The sequence below is a fragment of the Lipophrys pholis genome (assembly GCF_963383615.2).
Source record: "Lipophrys pholis genome assembly, chromosome: 20".
Classification (NCBI taxonomy): domain Eukaryota; kingdom Metazoa; phylum Chordata; class Actinopteri; order Blenniiformes; family Blenniidae; genus Lipophrys; species Lipophrys pholis.
The window spans coordinates 5,525,174-5,539,119 of record NC_137648.1 but is presented as its reverse complement, the minus strand read 5'-3'; the positions used below and the strand labels follow the sequence as shown (position 1 = coordinate 5,539,119).

Sequence of the window (13,946 nt, the reverse complement as noted above, 5' to 3'; positions counted from 1 at the left end):
AGCTGTTCAAACACTTATTTCACGGCCACTAATTACCTGACAAAAATGAATCAAAATAGAGGTTAACAACAGCAGCTGCGACGTGGGCTCGGATTCACCGATGATATAAATGACTAATCACAGAGGAAAGAGACTCTGAGAAAAATTTTAATTGTTTTTGAGAAGACTAAGTGCACCATGGCAACAAAATTTATTCTTCACTTTGTCTCATAGAAAACTGCAGCTCAGGTCAGTTCTTTAAAGAAAAAAAGTGATGGATGGAGCTCGCAATGAGCATGGACGGTCAGTGATTGTGGATATGAGTGAGTGGGTGAAGAAAATAAATCTTTACTCTCTGTCCACTTTTACATGCCGAAAGATATTTGTGTTGTCGTTTGTTTGCTCCCCTACAGATAGAACTGAAAGAAATCGTTATTCATAGCCAAAAGTATTGTTGCTACATATTTATTGTGTTTTTATTGACTGTGGTCAGTCTGTAAAAAGAAAGTGGGGAAAAACCAGCCGGGTCTCAAAAACTTTGAATTAAATTATGGAGACATTGACTTTTCTGTTGAAATCTAACAGTGAAACTTGTATGTAAGCTAAAGTATCTCCTTTTCTGTTTTAATCAAAATTTAAAGTATGCTTGAAACTTTTTAGTTTCCATGTTACAAATGTAGAAATAACAAAATATTAAACTTTTACCTATGGTACTTTGTATTTTAGCTACATTTGCTTACATTAGCTGTATATTGCTTATAAATATATTGCTTAAAAATTAGAACAGTCCAATGTTTGACTTGATTTGTTTGGGTTGATCCGAATATTGCAGTTAATCTTTAAAGTAAACGTAAGTAAAGGTTTCTGTTCAGGCCTTCCAGGTGCTGAGTGGAGTTGTTGTTCTGTTGAATTCCTTTCATTTTTCTTTGCCGACAAAAGGCTGACGTGAACTGCCTTTTCCCCTTTTCTCTTCCTTGACAGTGACACTTCTGCTTCACTCACCCCGCTCTCACTTCCCTTTCCTTCAAAATGACATTAGCCGGGGCAGAACGACACAACAAGCACCCCTCTTCTCTCCGTAAAGTCCACTCGGACATGGGGGCACGTTTATGGATAAAATCAGCAAATTCGTCATACCCTGCTTATTCACACACACGTGACGGGTTTATGTTGAATTGCAAATAGATGCAAGTTATGTTATAGGAATACACATTGGCAAGGCCTCATCACCCCAGTCGGCCTGCTGTTGCTCAGCATGCTAATGTCTCTCGGTTCTCAATCGAACGTGCTTAAAATGTGGGACACGTCATCAGCCGACAATTAATTTTTCAGTCTGAAGTCCATTAAATTCCAGGGCGCTCATTACCTGAGAGTTATATACACATTTGTTTTGAGTCTGTGTTTATAGCTTTGAGTTTGTTTGCATTCCCCATTGCTGCTTGTCAAGCCATTACCTCTGAGTCATCATATTTAATAACTTGTACATTTATGGGGTTTTTTTTCTTCAAATGTAAACTGGAGAAAATAAGTACTAAGATAGATTTTCATAGTATTTCTGTCGTTTGCTTTAGTATTTCCTATTCAATTAGTGCATCTGCTTGATCTTAAGTGATGAAAAAAACTGCTTGAAAATATTCAACTGTACGAAAAAACTACTGCAACTTATTTTGCAGTGACTTTTTTAAACAAAACATAATGTGTGTCCTATTGTAGGACAGTGGTACTTAATAATACAAAGACAACATTAAGTATAAAAAGCCCATTTCGAGCCACTTTTAAGAGAAATGGTGAAATGCATTATTTTGGTCAATTTTGCAACGGTGTTATTGTATGATTTGCTTTTAAATTGTGTAATTTTACTCTGGTTTATAAGTGTTGAAGTAAAGAAATATCCTTCATCGCCGCCTCAGGGTTGGGTGCGAACACGAGGCCTAAAAACCTCCCGTTAGAGGCTTCAAAACGGCGTGTAGGAAGATGTTTAATCTAAAAATGAATGGAAAAGGCCATATAATTTGGTCCAAATTTCATCAATTTGGAAGAAAATTTAGAGGAAATCTGTAACTAAATAGCCGATTGAAATGATCTGAAAGTTTTAGTTGCTGTTTTGTAAAAAGTGCATTAAATGCGAGCATTATCAAGGTGTTTCTGTACTTCCCGACACCTGAAAAAAGGTCAAATGTTTGAATTATTCTTACTTTTATGCTATTATCTGCCTGATCTGGCCCACTTGAGAACTGTTGGGTCGGTCTGTGGCCCCTGAAGTTAAATTAATTTTAGTTAAATGTTTCAATGGATAAATGTTCAATGGAGTGTCTGATTAATTGTTAATGCTCACTCATTTATCGAATGAGGCTAAAATAAAAGGAAAAAATGGATCCGATTATTTTGAAAATCTGAGCGTGGACCAAGTGCCCTTTGCTCTTTTTCCAGTGCATCAGGTTGAATTAAACTAAGATCGGTAAATGGAGCATGGTTTTAAACAAAATATGCAACACCTAAATAGCAGTGTGGCCTTTAATATCCCTGCAGGGTTTCTTTTTTTCCCGAATGTGTGAAGGGGTGTGATCTACAGAAAAGGAGGACATAGATCACATTGCCTGCACTGACATGCATTGAAAGAAGAGAGTAATAAGGATTGATAGAAATGGGACCCATTAAGGGTAAAAGCAACTAGAGAAGTCAGAGAATAGAAAGTGGGAGGAGAGAGAATTGGAGAGGAGGAGGAGGAGGAGGAGAGCAAACAGAGTGTACAGAAGCATTACATCATTCCTGACCTCATTAGGGCTTTTCTCTCTACCACCACCACCACCCCTCACTGTTACTCTCTCCAGCTCTCCTACATACACTCTCCGCTTCTTTTCTATCATCTGCATGGTGTCCGATCCATTCTGTGCACTGTATATGGAGGCATCAGCCAAATACAAGCAGAATGTGTAGCAATTTTTATTTTTAAGTAATGTAGGAATCGCCGAGGCTCTAGTCCTTGAGCTCCAGAGATTACAGTCTAGTCAGACTCACTGTGTTTTCTTAATAAACCTAACAGATCCATGTCATTGTCCGGAACACTGAAGTACACCGAAACAGTGCTGATGTGCAGTTTCTCTGCTGTACAGTATGTCACGATTAAGAGATGTGGGCGATATTCCAGGTGTGCTGCACTCTGGTGGCCGTTTACTGCCACTGCAACTTATTTACCTAAAGTCCCTCAGGCCAAGCTTGGGCGCACTAACATCACCTGAGTTTAATGTTTCCCCTCAATGTTTATGTAACCTACACTTTCTTTCCAGTGAAATGAAACTTCAGGGAAACGCTGTTGTAAAGTTTGCTGATATCTGGCTCGATAGCTGGCTGCAGGCAGTCGAACTGCTTGTTGTTCCAGTAATTTCTTCCACTTCTTCAATGGCAGAAAGAGGAGCAGAAGAGGCTGCACAAATGACCCAAAAAAAAAAACGAAAAATTCTGCACAGAAAGTTCACTCGGATCGCAGCGTGGCCTCCTCTTTGTTTAAGATGGTGTGTGAAAAACTAAACAAAAGTTTTCTACAAATCCCAGTTGTGTATGTGTAAAGCCTTTGGCTGTATGAGGCTGGCTCTGGACAGCTGTTTACAGTGGAGGGGCAGAGAGCAGCTCAAACTCTGGCATCAGGCAAACTCCTCCTGCCTGTTGCTGCTCTCCCATGTTACTTTGGCAGAAAGCTGCTTCAGTGGCCACATGTTTTCTGTCTCCGCAGTTTCCTCAACTAACCCTGGGGTTACAATATTGTTTATGATAATATGACAGTCTTGATAATGTGCTTTGAATGTAGAAAGGGGAGTTCTGCGTCTGTGAGGAGCAGACAGTAAGCAGGGAGTCGTACAACGGGCTGATAAGCTCAGTCAGGACGATTTGTGGACTATATTTCATAGTAGACCGATGTTTTCCTGATGTTACTATACTGTTTCATTCTAAATACAACCAAACTGACACTTGGGTGATGTGTATGGACTTCATCTGTGGGTGTGTGTGTGTGGGTGTGCCGGTGAACCAGTAACACACTTCTTATCTGTCCCCGTGTTCACATTTGACTTTTCTGTTTCCTCCCTCCAGTCGTCGGAGCTGGACGACATCCTGAATGACCTGCAGAGCGCTCAGCCGCAGCTCTTCTGTGAGCCGCGGCCTGTTTCGCTGCCCAGTCCCATGGACAAACAAAACATCATCAATGACATCCTGCAGATGTCCGAGACCAATCCTGCCATGGCGGCGCAACAACAGCAGCAGCAGCAGCAGCAGCAGCAGCAGCAGCAGCAACAGCAACAGCAGCAGCAGCAGCACAGAGGCCTCGGACCTGCCATGGGCCCCAACAGTCAGTCTTGTCATTACTGGTTCACACCTTCAGATTATGTGCTTATGAATATAGTTTCACCAAATATTTTCCCATTTTCAGATTTTGGAGGCGTACGAGCAGGCCAGCCAGGCAGAGGTCTCCCCATGAGGAGCGTGTCTCTGGACATCAACGTGTCCCCGCAGCAGCCGTCGTTACAGTACCCCATACGAGCCACGAGCCCGTACACACTGGTGCAGCAGCAACAGCAGAGCTTGGTGGGGAGCCATGGCATGATGGGGAACCAGGGCGGCATGGTCAATGCAGGTAGGTGTGACGGCAAGATCAAACAGTGATGCACTTCATTAACATCATTAACATCTGGAGAATGTGTCCCGATTCGGGGGCTGCATCCTGTGAAGGTTGCGTTTAAAAGCTCACTGAGTCGCGTCACGACAACCCTTTCTACCACCCCGCCTTCAAACCCAGTAGACAAATGCGTCCACCGTTTCCAAGACGACAAAGGACCCAACCTGTCCTTGGCAGCCTCTATCCATCCATCTTCAATACTGTTTATCCAGTTCAGGGTCAGAGGAGGCTGAGCTGACCATTGAAAGCATCCTACATCCTGGACAGTCACCAGTCCATCACAGAGCAAACGCTCAGAGAGACAACCGCACAGCCTGTGAACTGTGCAAGAAAACACACTGAACATGCAAACTCCACATATGAAGCAGCTATTACTTCAATGTGCCGCCGTACAAAAATCTGGTGGAGCATCGCATTTCATTAGTTTCAGCTACAAACAAGCCGACTAGCGATGGACCTGTCCTCCAAAGGCTGATATGTTGTAGGACGCAGCCTCTAACTCGACACACAGCGAGCAATGATAGTGATTTATTTAGTCTTTCCATTGAGTTCCAAAGCGCTAAAATGAAAAATGACAAAAACTACTTTATTGGTCTGAATAGAAGGTGACCCCCTGTAATTTCAGATGCAGCATTATTAAAACTTTGAACGGCTTGTTATCAATCCAGTGTCTGCGGATCGGTCCAACATGTTGCTCTGGTGTCTGAGACTTCCACATGCTTTTCTTATGAAGCATAACACCAGAAGATAAGACTCTTTTTTGAGATCTCTTTCCACCGAAAAAAGGCATATAAAAAAAACATATATTTGGATCAATAATATATAGATTAGCTCAATTTTAAGGGTGAAAAGTGATGGGGTCTATTTGAAATGTGTCACTTGGAGTACATTTTGAAGTAAATAGTTCCATAAATACCTGAGATATAAAAAGGAATCTAAACACTCAACAAATATTTAAATGAAACCCACATATATTTGATCTTGTTGAAATGGAAAATTTGAACATTTTCAATGTTGTTATTGATTGTATCCAAACCTGCAGCAGTCAGTCAAGTTGCTCATTCATTTGAGGCTGTATGTGGTTGTTTATTGTTATGTCCAATGTGAACTTCACTCTTTGACAGGTTTCTGAGTGTGTACGTTACACTCTGACGAAACCAATACACGGAGCAGAGTGACACATACAGCTGCATTCAGACGACGATGAAGGACCACCTTTTTGTGTTATAATATAATGCGGCATATCACAGTGACTCACTTCCTGTGACAGGAAATCGTCACCCACGTTGGCACAAAGTTTCTCTCGCTCCCACAGGAGACCTCCTCCTCAAACGTGCCCCCCGCTGCCCTGCAGAGTTTCATAGCTTCCACCCAGAGTTGCACAGAGCCTGAAATCCTCCTTTATGTGTTTGATCCCGTCAGGTCTGATGGCTCCAGGTGGTCCGCGGCCCGGCATGCAGCAGCAACCACAGCAGGAGGGATGGGTGGGCTCGGCGTCCGCCCCTCCTCTGGGAGCGTCTGGCCCAGGCCAGCAGAATGCCATGCAGGGCCGGATGGGACCAAACGGGGCCCCCATGAGGCCAAACAGCCAGCCGGGACCTCGACCAATGCTCCAGTCCCCCATGATGGCCAGCGGTGAGAGCTCAGTCCACAGCAGGAACATAAGCAAAGGTTTTTATAAAGCAGAAAATGCATCACACAAACAATTCAAGGCTCATCAAACACAATAAAACCTCCAGCAATTCAACAGATTCGTTTTACTGAAATCAAAAGCTTGTATGTAATGACTCAGACCCTCGTCGGTGGATACAGTAAGTCTAGAACTCATTGTCCAAAGCTACTCCTTCAGCTCACCCACAAATGCTCTGTTGTAACTGTAAAGGCTGCCACCTTGTGGCTATCTTTAGTACTCCACCTCATCGATCCCCTTCATTCTCCCTCCTTGTGTATTTCAGCAAAACTAGCTCGTTTCTCCTGCTTATTATCTGAAGTCTCATTTGTTCGTTTCTTCCCCTCTCCCCTGTTGTTTCAGGCCAACCCGACATGGATATTGGGATCGTTGGCCACCATTTCTCCCAGCAACAGGCTCCGCCCAATCAGACGGCCCCGTGGCCCGACAGCATGATGCCAATTGAGCCGACAGCTTTTGTAAACCAGGGCAGGTAGGATGTTGGAATGCAATCTCAATTTAACGTGTGTTTATCAGTCTGACGTGTGTAAAATAGTAAGCGAGCATGAACTCTGTGTCCTTGTTGTCCAGGTCGGCTCCTCAGGATGAGTTGCTGTGCAGCACGGGGCTCGGATCAGGTGAAGGCAGTGCAGTGGATGAGGGGGCCCTGATGTCTCAGCTGTACACTGCACTCAAAGATTTCGATGGCCTGGAGGAGATCGATCGGGCTCTGGGTATCCCCGCTTTGGTGGAACAGGTGACGCCTCTATATATTTTTACCTGCATCACCATGTTAGTGCACCTTGATTTGATGTTTAAAATAACATTTTCTCATCATCTGGATTTCTTTCAGAATCAGACACTCGAGCCAGACCAGTTCCCCCAAGACCCCTCTATGATGCTGGACCAGAAGCCCCCCATGTACACGCAGCAGTTTGGTCCCCCACCATCCCACATGGCACAGAGAGGCTACCCTGGAGCCCCCATGCAGGAGCCGGGGTTCCACCCCATGGCAGGCCAGATTGGCCCACGGCCCGGCTACCCGATGATGAGAATGCAGGCCCGGCCTGGACTCAGGCCTGCGGGGGTCGTCCCCAACCAGCCCAACACACTACGACTGCAGCTCCAGCACCGGCTCCAATCACAGCAGGTACACACACACACACACACACACACACACACACACACACACACACACACACACACACATACATTTAGGCTGTCCTGACTCTGCTGGACATGACGGTGCTCATCGATTCTGGACCGTGATGCAGCTTCACTGTTTGGTTTGCAGTTTTTGGAGTGAACACGTGGTTTGATTGTGTAATTATCCTTGGAGTTGACATTTTGGCAATTTTTCCCTCTTGTGCTCACAAGATATAGTTTGGATGGTTACCTGCCACCTGCTGGTCTTTTATTGCACTTTACTGGAAAAATATGATGTCGCATTGAACTATTGCAAGGAAACACATTATTGTAAAACACACGTTAATTCTATTTTCGAACCAGAACCCATAGTTATCCAAATTTGGATTTAAATAAATGATACAAATATTTCTGTTTGTGTTGTAACTGACAGAATAAAACAGCTTTAATTGATCTTAATTACTAAATTAACCTGCTAACATTAAAGTCATGTATCTGTGTTGAACTGGCCAGTTCATGTCATCTTGTATTGAGTCGCCACGTTTACATTTGTACTGTTTTATTACAAGGCTGGATGACCTGGGACTGGTTGGCTTCCATTTTAAATTCATGCGCAAAGTTCACCAAAGTCTTTGCAATGACCTGATGTATTTGTTTGTTTTTTGTGCTTTTTCTGTGGAAAGATGTTCCACAATTTTCTGGTGAAGTTGTTCTTTAATCAATCTGTGGATTGTGCATCTTTTTCCTCTGATCCTCTGATCCTCTGTCCGTCGTCTCTGCAGAACCGTCAACCAATGATGACTCAGATGAGCGGAGTGTCAAATGTGAACCTACCTCTTCGAGCCAGTGCTCCAAACCAGGTACTCCAACACTCCTTGCTTGCATACAGTCCAGATTGGCTGAATTTTACTAGAAAACACCTTGAATTCCTTTAAAAAGTTTTGTTGAAACTGAAACACTAATATTGGCGTTCAACCATTACGGATGCAACTTCAGTCCTAAACCTGCTCTGATCTTTTCACTGTAACTCTGAATCCTCTGCATAGCGGCTAAGATTGGTGATGAGTCAGTTTGATAAATACGAGAAGTATAGACCCGTTTACAAATCGAGGGAGTGAGAAAACTCCCATTAGAATACAGAAACCCTGAAAATCCACTTTTGTCTGCACAGTAAGGCTGTTCATACTGTTTTCCTTGCGAAGTGCTTGCAGTAAATTGAAAGTTTTCCACATCGCTGACACTCCATCCGCCTTCCTGTGCCTGTTTTCTTCCACATCGTCTCACTTCCCTCTTCCAGGGAACCATCAACGCTCAGATGTTGGCGCAGCGTCAGCGGGAGCTGCTGAGTAACCACCTGAGGCAGCGGCAGCAGCAGGTGCAACAGGCCCAGCAGGTCCAACAGCAGAGGAGCATGGCCATGAGGGCCCAGGGCCTCAACCTGCCCCCCAACATGGCCGCCGGAGGCATGAGTAACCCCCGGAACCCCCAGGCCAACCCTCAGCAGTTCCCCTACCCGCCCAGCTACGGTACCAGTACAGGCCTGGCCTCGTCACCTCCCCCTACCAGCCCCTTCTCCTCCCCTCTCTCCCCCAGCCTGCCCTCTCTCCCCCCGAATCCCCAGCTCCACCTGCATGGCACCTCCTCCTCTTCCTCCACCCCCTCCTCCTCCTCACAGATGATGATGGGAAACACAAACATGATGGGCGGACAGTACGGGGCCGTACTCAGCCCCCAAATGCAGCACAGTGCCTTTCAGTTTCCCAACTCAGGTACTGCCTGCCACACCCCCGGCCAGTCACACACCTCACCCCACAAGCTGTGTGTGTGTGTGTGTTTGTGTGCGCGCGTGCGGATCACCGTGTCTGTGTCGATGTGACTCCGGTTGCTCAGCATCACATGCTTTTTTTTTTTTTTTAGTTGCGGCAATCATCCAGCTTGTAACGTACTGATGACTGCATTCCTCATGATCCAAATCATTCTGCCCGTCACTTTGTAATCTGCGAGGATCTGAGCGAGTCCGATTAGACTCTGACCAAAATGGTGTCCAGCAATATCCAGTAAGCACCAGCAGAGGGCACCAGGAGCACAATCATGTACACATATCTGCTCCACAGATTAGGAAGAGCAGCAATAACCATCAGTCTCTGCTGATATGTGATTTATAGACCGGTAATCTGAGATTTAATTCATCCTCTTCTAAATCTTACTCTGGCTTGTGTGGGTCTGCTTGAAGTTGTAGCTTTGTTTAGACGTTACTTCTCTCCTGTCCTTGACCTCCTCCATATTCCTCCTCCTCCTTCGCTTGTTTATTGCTCACGCGCATGTAGGAAACAGTCACTGCCTGTTGACAATCCAGAAATGCACGCCGGAACGCATCAGCCTCACATTAAGCGTCACGCTTTGCTCGTTCTCTGCTTCTGTGGGTTTAAAAGTGTCACGCTTGCGTGTTACATCCGAGAGGTGTCACCATTATCGTCACTTCTTCACTCAGTAGGTTCCCAGAGGAGGCTGCAGCTGCACCGAGCTGACCTGTCTTTAACAATCCACCGCAGGTATGAGCCAGCAGGCAGACGGAAGTTTTGGAGGTCCCGGCACGCCGCAGAGCCCCCTCCTGTCCCCCCGCATGGCCCACACACAGTCTCCCATGATGCAGCAGGGCCAACAGAACGCCGCGTTCCAGGGCTCGCCCGACTTGAATGGCTGGCCGCAGGGCAACATGGGAGGCAACAGGTGGGTTACAGTCTCCTTGGATTTTTGTATCAAGGAGGAATGTGGGTCTTTAGTCACCACCTGAAATAAATGTCAGGGCAGCGTGCTCGCCACACTCCTTTGACATCCTCTACCCAGAGACCAACATGTGGCCCCCGGGTCTTGTGAAGTCCAGGCCTGAACTCGGGGAAACTCTGATCCTTATAAGAGTGGCAAAAAAAAACACTTCTACCACAAGGAAAGATGAAAAATATAGAAATTGAATTAAGGAACCAATTCTATGTTGAAATTTGATGAGTTTGCATGGTTTTCATATTTTGACCTTTAAATAAATTCAATAAAAGAGTAAATCAGAGTGAATTCAGTGCTCAAAATAACCAGCATCCAGCATTCCATAAGGCACCCGTCGACTGTCTGCGACCTCTTAATAATGGAATAATGTTTTGGATTTTCATTGTCTTAAATCACAACATTTTGCCACTAGTGTAAGAGGTTATTAAATGATTAAAGTGGAATTAAGAAAGAAAAACTTTCAGAATGTAATAACTGCAGCTAATGTAATAACAGTTTGGTTTTATTTCTTGTTTTTTTTTTTTGCATTTTCTTTCGATCGATCCAGTGGAGAGGATCGTCGTCATAGTTTGTTATATGGATGAGTGAATCTTTGCTGTGTTTCCGTCTGAACTGGTGCTAAGGCGCTGTCCTCGCTCCCCTGCAGCATGTTCTCGCAGCAGCAGGCGTCCCCGCAGTTCACCCAGCAGAGCAACAGCAACATGTACAACGGCAGTGGCATGAACCTCAACAACGTCTCCATGGCGAGCAACATGGCCACCAGCAGCATGAGCAGCATGGGCCAGATCGCCGGGCAGATGAGCGTCACGTCCATGGCCTCAGGGCCGTCGCCCGGTTTGCCCTCCATGGGGCAAGAACAGGTGAGGGCAGCGTTCAATTTGAGGGTAAACCTCCCAGCGCCGCGACTTAACATTTCACATTTGGGGATTGTTGACGCGCCGGAGCGCTGCCGTCACATCCTCCGGGTGTCCCTTTACAGTAGCCCTCCTGCGGAGCTGCAGAACTCTTTAAAAAGAAAAGGGAAAAAAAAAAAAAGTGCAGCTCTTACACTTTCACTCGGTAATCGGGGGACCACGCAAATACTAAAAGGTTTTTCTTCTTATTTCTCGCCACTCCCGAAGTGCTCCTGTCTGCGTTTGTCTTATCGTAAGGCCCTAAGTGTTTGGGTACACTTACTGAACGACTGCGCTGGTGAATAATTTACCAGGGATAGTTTACGTAACTCCTACCAGCCGGAGTTGTGTTGCTCCACTTGAACTTAGAGGACAGTGATGTAATTAGCCAGCGGCCCCCTGAGAGGCGGACCGTGCAGACTGTGGAGAGGCCGGTCCGTCTGGAGCGGGGGGACTCCTGAAGCGCTCCGTGGAGGAGAAAAACCAGTTGGTGGGGAAAAAAGTGACGGCTCTCGATTCATTCAGTGTCGGCCGAGTTAATCCTCCTTCCTTTTTGTCTCTTGTATTGTTAGCCGGGTATGAGGGCATGTTGACCGTGATGCTTTTAAGCCAATAAAGAGCCATGAATATTTAACCAAGGCGCTGCTGCTGTTTGATTGTGTGCACTTCAGGCTGTTGTAACACTCCAGTATATCTGTCACCTGATTTACTCTCCTTCCAGGATTATAGAAAAAAAATATTGGCACTTAGATTATTTCAATTATTTACTGTTTGCCCATTAGTACGGCCGTCGGTGATTTAGCGGCTGGGTTCAGGCCTGATGGTTTCTAATTGTTTATTGTTTTTGTGCATCGGGAGGTTTAAAGCCCAGTTTGCTCGGCAACGTTTCCAAGTGAAAACGCAAAAACTTCCCTTCGGGGTGCGGGTGTCTGTTCACACGACGGCGGTGCTCCGAGCCACTGGAGTCACAACTTGCATGGCAGGAAACGCCACTTTTCTGAAACATGCAGCATACGTGTGTGGTTTTACCACGGAAACTAACAGCCCCCACTAGTGGCCCTGCATGACAACTACCATTGTTTTCGGTGTTTCTGCCGTTTCCGTGTAAACGTACGTCGTTTCCAAAACGTTGCCGTGTAAATATGAAACTTTTCTGAAACGTTGTGTAAATGAGGCCTAAAGGTTGATTATTTTTATTTTCTACTTGCAGAAGTACTGTTGACCCTCATGGAGACGGTAACCTGAACCTCAGTGATGAGCTGGTGCACGGAGCGCGACGGCCCTTTAAAAAAAAAAAAAAAACGTCAACAACCGACTGCTTCTTGAACCAGCCGCCGTGCCCTGACAACCCCCCACCCACCCACACCTTCTTCAGCTGACGGCGTTCCCCCCCCCCACTCCATGCCCCCATCCGGGGGTCGGTGGATCTCTGTCCCTATACGTTTTAAACCCCCCCCCCCCCCAGTGGAGGAGCCGGTCGACCTGCCTGTCCAGCTGCATTCACCGTAGTGTGACTTACTGTAAGGCCTCCTGTCTGTGGCGTGGGGGGGGGGGCGGCAGCAGCAGTGGGTGGGGTCCTTATGTTCTGATGAATGTATTCCTCTCAGTGGACAGCGGCCATTTACAATCTCATCTCAAAAAGTGACGTACACTGATCTCTCTCGTTTGTGACATTTCCTCGCAGTTCCACAGTGGCAGCAAAGACTCCAGACCACGTTCTTCTCCCGTACGGACGGAGCTCAGACACTCAGCCGGTTTTGCCTTTTTTTTTTGCTGTTCTTTATTTTGTCGTTTGTTTGTTTGTTGTTTTTTTTTTTGTTTTGTTTCCTTTCCCCCGTTCCCTGTCGTGAGAGTTAAGATGTAGAACGAAGACCTGGCGGGAAAAAAAACTGATGTAGAAAAACACTGCAGAGGAGAACGGTTGGAGTGGAATGGTGAATATCTATGATTAGACTAATTTAGTCAAGAGGTTTATATAGTGTATTAAATTAAGTTTTATTTTTCTGTATAGATTCATTTTAATTATTGTAGATGATTCTTTATCCTGGTAGCAAGAAGAAGAAAAAAGATTTCTAAAAGTGCGAACGAGGCACTTTTCTGTCATTTTAACAGCGATGGTTGTATCCTGAGAAGACTCTTCTATTAACTCGAGGAATGGATTCTACTTTCGGTCCTGTAGTTTCAGAAGATGTCAAAAATCAATTATGGTTTAAAGAAAAGAAAAAAAGAAAAAAAAAAAAAAAAAAGAATTGCAAGAGATTGTATATACCAATAATTGAAAAGAAAAAAGTTTTCTTTCCTATTTATTTGATTCCTTTTCTGGGTTTTGACTCTCCCAGCCTGGTCACAGCTGCCTCATGAAGCAGAGCAGTTTCTTCTTTTTGGGAGGTGGAGCGAGAAAAACCTTCACATGCTGTCGTTGTGGTACGATGGAGCCGCGGGGCGGGAGGTCCGGGTTCGGGGTGGGCGGGTCGGGGTGGGTGGGGGGTGTGTGTGTGGGGGGGGGGGGGTGGGCTGTGTATACAGTGTACAGATTATCGCTTGCTTCTCTGCCTTTAGCATAGAACACAACAACAACAAGAGACAAAAAAAAAAAAGGCAAAAAAAAAGAAAGAAAACAATCCAACACAGCCATACAGTAACTCAAAGTATAAAAAAAAGTGTGCTTTCTATGTTGTCTGGAGTGAAAACGCTTCATACAAGCTGCTAGGTGCAAACTGTTCTGGTGTGATGTAAACAAGCAATAACAATTTACTTGAGAATCTCTTGGGTTTTATTTTATTTTGTAATTTTTGTACAGTTTCCTGAA

At 45.3% G+C, this 13,946-nt stretch overlaps 1 protein-coding gene across 4 annotated transcripts in view; it reads left to right on the top strand.

Annotated features, from left to right (window-relative positions):
• ncoa2 (nuclear receptor coactivator 2) overlaps nucleotides 1-13,722 on the top strand; it is a 62,931-nt gene extending 49,209 nt beyond the window's left edge. The window contains exons 12-22 of one of the 4 annotated variants that reach the window (XM_080489480.1): nucleotides 4,066-4,321; nucleotides 4,403-4,606; nucleotides 6,071-6,283; nucleotides 6,681-6,810; nucleotides 6,909-7,074; nucleotides 7,171-7,467; nucleotides 8,246-8,323; nucleotides 8,761-8,989; nucleotides 10,016-10,193; nucleotides 10,891-11,104; nucleotides 12,348-13,722. In XM_080489480.1, coding sequence (XP_080345606.1) covers nucleotides 4,066-4,321; nucleotides 4,403-4,606; nucleotides 6,071-6,283; nucleotides 6,681-6,810; nucleotides 6,909-7,074; nucleotides 7,171-7,467; nucleotides 8,246-8,323; nucleotides 8,761-8,989; nucleotides 10,016-10,193; nucleotides 10,891-11,104; nucleotides 12,348-12,359 — 1,977 coding nt within the window. In that variant the 3' untranslated portion in view covers nucleotides 12,360-13,722. Of the gene's footprint in view, nucleotides 1-4,065; nucleotides 4,322-4,402; nucleotides 4,607-6,070; nucleotides 6,320-6,680; nucleotides 6,811-6,908; nucleotides 7,075-7,170; nucleotides 7,468-8,245; nucleotides 8,324-8,760; nucleotides 9,233-10,015; nucleotides 10,194-10,890; nucleotides 11,105-12,347 lie in introns of all 4 variants that reach the window. The other 3 variants (XM_080489478.1, XM_080489479.1, XM_080489477.1) reach the window with 3 other exon arrangements.
• The last annotated feature ends 224 nt before the right edge of the window (nucleotides 13,723-13,946 follow it).